We start from the raw sequence: 6,852 nt of genomic DNA, 5'->3' as shown, positions 1-6,852 counted from the left end.
GCTAGGAAGGAAGAATATGTTGAGGACCTCGGAGATACTGATTCTTCTAGAAACACAAAATATTATTGTCATTGTTATTGTTATGGTTCATTGTTTCGTTTTTCCTGCGGTTCCTAAGCGGACAACACACTAAAGTTCTTCAGCTATTTGCAAGTTCTATAGGCCAACTGGCACGACCCCACCCTTCCTGAAGCTTATAAAACGCACGCACTCCTGCCAGCCTCCTTGCACAAAGCAAATCACCCCTTGCCCTCCGTTTAATTTACTAAGCTACAGCTCTCGCCCCTTTTTTTTTTTCCTTCTACTTCTAGTAGTACGTACTAGATCCATTTGCTCATTATTCTCTCTCCATTTCCTAACCTTCTTTAATTACCTGTTTGCATGGCATCAAGCTCAATTTCCTCCCGCAGCAGCTCATCGTCAGGTTCTTGGACCGTAACACAGAACAAAGCCTTTGAAAAGGCTTTGGCCGTGTACGATAAGGACACACCTGACCGCTGGTCCAAGGTGGCCAGGGCCGTTGGTGGGAAAACCCCAGATGAGGTGAAGAGGCACTATGAAATCCTTGTTGAAGACATCAAGCAAATCGAGGGCGGTCATGTGCCGTATCCCAACTACAGGACCACCGCTTCAGGTAACTAACTAACACCGCTACTACTGCTACTGATCATCAGAAAAGCTGCATCCTATACCAGCTACTCATAACAACCATTAATTAAAATTTTCAAATAATCCATACTGAGTGAACCCCATTAAAATTCTTTCTAATTCCTGCATTATCAGCAGGCATAATTGCAGCCATATTAATTAATTAATCTATACTGCGCTTTAAACTAGCACCAACAGACTCGAGCCATGGACAGGCTCATGTACGTTGTTATGTCAACCGCCGTATATGAACTAGCTTGCAGTTGTAGGGGTTAGTGAAGATATGAGATTTATCTTTGTCATGGCGCACAAGCCCTTGGATGGGACCTTTTGGGAGGGATCAGGGAATCATTTTACATAGATTTCCAAAGTAGAATAATGCGTACTAAGACGACTTTTGGACAGTCGACAAATTACCTAGTACTTCTCAATAGATGATGTGATTTATCTTCACGGTACTACTTTCTGTTCCAGAAGCTACTGTATTTTTTTTTTTTTTTTTTTTTGGGTTGCCCCTACGTACCTTGCCCTTTCTACGTGCAACTACTAACTATTTCATGAAACCCTCTTGATTTTTTGTTTTCTTCTTCCTTTTTTTTTTTTTTCGCACTACCAAAAAGAACTTGATAGACAGTTAGAACGAAGTTTGCGTGTGGATGAGTCATGAAGTTGATAAGAATGTCTTCTTTTTTCTTTCAAAAAATAAAAAAAAAAATTGAAGTATACACCCTAGCTAGGCTTACGGACTCACCACCTCACCATGCAATGAAAATTAATTAGGAACAAGAATCATTAGTAGCTAGTAATCGTAAATTTTGACTATCAAACTTTAGAAAACTAATAATGACCAGTTACACATATATATATATTGACATGCAGGGTGAAAAGCCTGGAGCTCTGGTGAAGCACAGAAGGCGTCCAGTCGTGAAGAAATTAAGATGCAAGAGTTCATTATCATTCAGCTCTGTTCTAAACATGCATGGATGGAGTCTTTATTCAAAAAAATAATCAAGAAAAGCAAGTAGAATATTTGTGTAATCCCAGTCGTACTATAGTACGAGTACTTGCAGTATTTTCTACCTTTGATAAGAATGTCTTGTAAAACGTGGAAGCATTTCGCTTTCATTATTTTCAGTAATCAATTCCAGTCGTACTTATTACTACTAGTAAATCAATTACTATATAGCACACCACTCTAGTTTCCTACAGTTTGATTTAAACAGTACCTGGGCAAATTTTCAGTTACGGTCCGCTGATGATGAGAAGCAACTGCGAAAATGAAGTAGCTGCATAATCTACGTAGTTCATAGAATGGATGATACAGCAGCACAGCCTGATCGTTATACCATTTGAGTTTCAGTACTTAAATCTTAATCTGTCCTCGTCCTCATCATCATCATCATCATCATCATCAAGGTGTCCATAAAAAAAAAAAAAAAAAAAAACCAAAAGTTATGCGTACGTGGGATTTCTACCTGTTTTGGGGTCCAATATTATACGTCCCTCCTGTGTAAAGTCCGAAGGAACTCTTTTCAACAACAATTTGAGCACAGCCCTAAGACAGACAGCATTGACGGAGTCCTTATTTTATTTGTACTCGATCACTTCTTCATATGTCTATTCAAAGAGAAACCTAAAAGATTTAGTATTAATTTACTCAGTTTAAGATCTAGTCGCGTTGAAGATTTTTCAACTTAATAATTGATTCTTGTGAAATTAGTCACATTTTACAGTTATTGTTGCTAATTTTGACAGAAAAAAAATATTTTCCGTTGTTAGAATTTTAGGACGTATTCCCTTTTTTCAAAGGATATTTGTTTGAGTACCCGAAATACACTATTTATTAATTCATTCATTGATACAATATAACAGCTTTTTAGGCAAATCTAAATGACACTTCTTCTTCTTCTACTTTTTTCCCTTCTTAGTCGATCTACTATCAGAATTTCCGTCACAATAAATTTCAAACAGAACGTTGAAATTTTTGTTACTAAACTTGAGGACAGCCTGCGTTCTCATGAGATTGAAGTCGACAGACAATCTCAGCTACCGCTTCGAGGTAGCAGCAGTTAGGATATTAGATAAAAGAGTACTTGAAAATTAGTACTGTATTATTACGGGCACCATCTTTTTATTTTTCACTTTTCGGGGCGTCAACAACCCCCACATGCAGACATTGTTGGCATTGGCGCTCCAATCTCTAATCCAACTGCCTTCCCTTACGAACTGGTGAACAACTGACACCAAAACCGGGCATTGTATTGCATAATAGGCGTTGTGTTTCTACTCAATACTTTCCACCTCCCTTCTATCTTTCTTTCAGACATGATTTTCAAAACACAAATAAATAAATCATACAGAATTTTTTTTTTATAACAAAAAAATAGACTTTATTTTTCTAGGAAATCCCTTCAACTACCTTTCATCTTTCAGACATAATTTTCAAAAAAGAAAATAATAAATCAACGCCCCACAAAAAATTAAAAACTATTTACACAGTTCATATGCCTACAATTTTCTGTCTCATCACCCTCTATGAGGCGATGGTTGCCCATCCAAACATTGGGTGGAACATTAAGTACAATTCAGAAGTTATAGATTAGTCGCACTCCATTGTTTTATAATAGCATTTTCATTATCAATTTTTATCATGTAATTTTCATTTATTAGATTACTATATGATGAAAAAGATAGTTAGCGAGAGTACCATTATTTCAAAAAAAAAAAAAACATAGTGCAATCAACATTTTTCTAATTTTTCCAGGCCGTATGACGCATCTCAGCATTAAAATTTTCCGTATGTAGTATTTTGCTAACTGCATCCAAGGAAAAGTATTCGTCCTTTATGATCCAACAGATCATCAAGCACACTTCACGGGTTACAAAACTGCCTGGTAACTAATTTCGAAGCCATTTACACAATATATGAACATACAACACCGCACACGCAAAGTCAAAGGCTTGAAATCAACTGTATTTTTGCAAAAAAGACACTAGAAACCCAACCAAATTTCATCTCATGACCAGCCCCAGTCCAGGTTAATATGCAATTTAACAAACGCTATCAACTGCACCATGTTAACTCAGTGATATAAATGACAAACTAACTCAAAATGGGGAAGATGGACGATTCTCCCATTTCAGACAGAAAACACACATCCACAGAGTGGGATGTGCGCCCAACTGTAAAGTCTTCCTCTTTTATTTGACATCAGGCTGTTAATAGAAAAACTTGCGGGACATTTTACTCGGACAATGATGTTCGAAGGGGCAGTGAGCTTTCAACATTAGCAGTCTCTGCGTTTCGCTCTGCAACAACTTTTGACATGCCAAACATCTGCACGAGGTCAAAATTAATATCAACAATACTAGTAATTAGACAAAGAATATTCATAATTCGCGGTTCAAGAAGTTCCTCATAGGATTTGGTATAAGGAAGTGGACTAAAACCTTTTTTATTGTCTTCTGAAAGCAAGTTTTGTGCTCATCCATTGAAGCATGCATGAACTCATCTATGTGATCCTTCAAACCTTCCAAAAAGGTTGCATCTTCATTCTTCTTCTTTCTGCAAGAAGTCATGGCTTGAGTTGGAGCTTTGGAGGATGGCAGCTTTTCATTTTGGCTACTTTCAGCTGCCATGGTACCTGGTGTGAAGCTTTTCCCTAAAGAACTATGACCATGCCACAAAAAAAAAAAAATGTTAACCCTAAGGTGTTCACTGACAAAGTAAACATGGTTAATTCATTTTTCTTACAAGTACAAGTGTCAATCCAGAATAGCATTAACTCAACAAGGAGCAAATAGTCGTTTACCTAGGAAGAGCTTAGCATGTACTTGTTATGTTTATCAACAACATTCTGAAAGACCAGATACCCAAGGAGTTCCCACTTCAAGTACAATAGAAAGGAAATAGGAAACAAGAAAGTGGAACTGTTTCCAAATAGCAAGCAAATTGATTTCAAGATTCACAGACCTTCTGCAGCTGATCACATAAACTCAAATCTAAGCAAAAGAAAATAACCTAGCCCAACTCTAAGATCGGATAAGCTCTTAAAATGCATTAGGCAAGACTATATTGTTACACAATTCCCACTACCTAGTCAACCTTATCTAGTTGTACTAGTTCCAAACCACACATAACTAAATATCAAACATTTGAATAAGAATCAGCATATCGTCAGGTGAAACCAACAAACTACAGAGCATTTAATAATGCACTGCCGCAAAACCAACAGGCTACATGGTATTTAATATTTCACAGGATCGAACGTCAATAATCAAATTAGAGAAAACCATACTATAACAGGGCCACTATAAATTCACAAATTTGTGAACTGATAACATTCTCAGTCGACCAAATCCAAGTATGTAAAGCCATACAACGATCAAGGTGCTTCCCTGACCAATCAACACTGTCCCTGTTCCCGCTCTCATAAGCTCCTAAACCTTTTAGAAGTGGGAATGCAAAGAAATGGAAAGCATCATGTAATTTTTTCAATAGAAGCTAGAAAAAGAATAGTAACCACATGCGCCTCATCTTGGGAAGCATCGGACAAGTCAGACAACCCAACTAAAAAGTTGTTCGCAGATTACGAACAACGAAATTTTGTCGGACTTTTAAATTCTAGGCAACTTAAAGAAACGAATCCCTCATGATGGACATCGGGAAGAAGAAGCCCGAGAGGATAAAATTATAGACAAGATAATTCAAAAAATCATTCTCATCTAACCGTGCCTTCGAGCCCAGCTACAAGTTAACAAGCCACAAAAAAGCAATAGCAAGTATTAAGGAACAACACGCATATCAACTATTTGACAAAATTCCGCAGAGGCTTACAGAGAATGCAAACAATATCAATAGACTCAGATTTCTTTGCGAGACTTCAATTTTTTCCTATTACTCTTCCACTTCAACTTGAATTAGTTTGTTAGGGGAATCGCTGACAGATTGCGATAAAACATAGTAAAGGATTATGCATGGAAGATTTGCGAACCTAAAAGGAGGAGCACCAAAAAATTAAGGAAAGCAAATGAAATTATTCGCATTAAGGGATAGAAAACGAGTACCTTTCAGATCAAACTGAAGCAATTGGGTGAGCTTGCCTTCTAAGTTCTAACTAACTTCGAAATCGATAAAAAAAAAAAAAAAACGCCGGCAAATATTAAAAATCGTGCGAGAATGCTCTGTGGAATAAATAAATAAAATTATATACAAGAGAATAGAGGTGGGGCTGATCTAATCTCCACGTGTTGAAAATTCAGTGGGCAGAAAAAAGCCGACATTTTGTCTGATTGGGTGTTGGCTTAAATTGATTAACGCCCCGGGCGTAGAGTAGTATGTCCCGGCTTGGAAAACAAGTTTGGAATCCCTTCATTGGACCTACAATTGGGCTTGGCGGTCGGTAATGGTCTACCGTTGGGCCGCAGCCCATTGCCTTCACTCGGACTAGGTGAGAAAGTTAAAAGTTATTTTTGGAAATTTGATTTTTGACGTCATGGCAGAATTCCAAACACAAAAATCCTTTTTCATCTTGCTGTGAAAAAAAAAAAAAATGTATGTATAGGAGTATATATTTGTATTGTAGTGAAACGACACAAAAAAAAAAGAAAAAAGAACTATTTCGAACCTAAACAGTTCTCCACAGGTTTGTATTCGGGAAATGCTTGCCAAACCAAAAGCTCCAATTTTCGACTTTACCAAAAAATTACCTTTAAAGCAAATTAACGAGGAGTAATCAAATAACGAGGAGTACTTTTTGGAGTGTTATTATCAAACAAACACATTCACTTTTCAGGGACCAAAAAAAAAAAAAAAAGAGAACAAATTCAAACCTCAAAAGTAAGTAGAAAAGATCACACTTTCAATTGGAGAGGGAAGTGAACTTTTTACTCACACCATTATCATACTCCTTTTTTTTTTGGGGGGTTGGGGTGGAGGGGGGAAAGGGTTGAAATAACCATCCATCATCATACTCTCATACGACACAGAATTGGATTGGAGAAGATTTTGGCAAACCGAGATAATTGCACAAAACAATCATCGAGTGGCACAAGTCATGGAGTCAACAGTTGACGAAAAGAAGGAGAATTTTAATATCAAGTCAACAATCAAGGACAATTAAAGTATTTTTGTTTGTATGGTAAGGGGGATGGTCGAATACAATATTAATATTGAACGAATGGAAAATTGAAGAAAACAAGGAA

The 6,852-nt window shown here is 37.0% G+C and overlaps 2 protein-coding genes across 2 annotated transcripts; one reads left to right on the top strand and one right to left on the bottom strand.

Moving 5' to 3' along the window:
* Positions 1 to 228: 228 nt before the first annotated feature.
* On the top strand, positions 229 to 1,819 carry LOC113731281 (protein RADIALIS-like 1). The gene is made up of 2 exons (XM_027256449.2): positions 229 to 634; positions 1,528 to 1,819. The coding sequence occupies exons 1-2, from the start codon at positions 382 to 384 to the stop codon at positions 1,530 to 1,532; spliced, it is 258 nt and encodes an 85-aa protein (XP_027112250.1). The 5' UTR covers positions 229 to 381; the 3' UTR covers positions 1,533 to 1,819.
* Positions 1,820 to 3,427: 1,608 nt separating this feature from the next.
* Positions 3,428 to 5,858, bottom strand: LOC113726308 (uncharacterized). Its single transcript, XM_072079338.1, has 3 exons — positions 5,716 to 5,858; positions 4,099 to 4,318; positions 3,428 to 3,985 (listed from the first exon to the last, which is right to left on the bottom strand). Exons 2-3 carry the CDS (start codon positions 4,285 to 4,287, stop codon positions 3,893 to 3,895), a joined length of 282 nt encoding a protein of 93 aa, XP_071935439.1. The 5' UTR covers positions 4,288 to 4,318; positions 5,716 to 5,858; the 3' UTR covers positions 3,428 to 3,892.
* Between the last annotated feature and the right edge of the window lie 994 nt (positions 5,859 to 6,852).

The sequence above is a fragment of the Coffea arabica genome, chromosome 2e (assembly GCF_036785885.1).
Source record: "Coffea arabica cultivar ET-39 chromosome 2e, Coffea Arabica ET-39 HiFi, whole genome shotgun sequence".
Classification (NCBI taxonomy): domain Eukaryota; kingdom Viridiplantae; phylum Streptophyta; class Magnoliopsida; order Gentianales; family Rubiaceae; genus Coffea; species Coffea arabica.
Note: the sequence above shows the minus strand (reverse complement) of the source record. Positions and strands in the feature narration are given on the sequence as shown.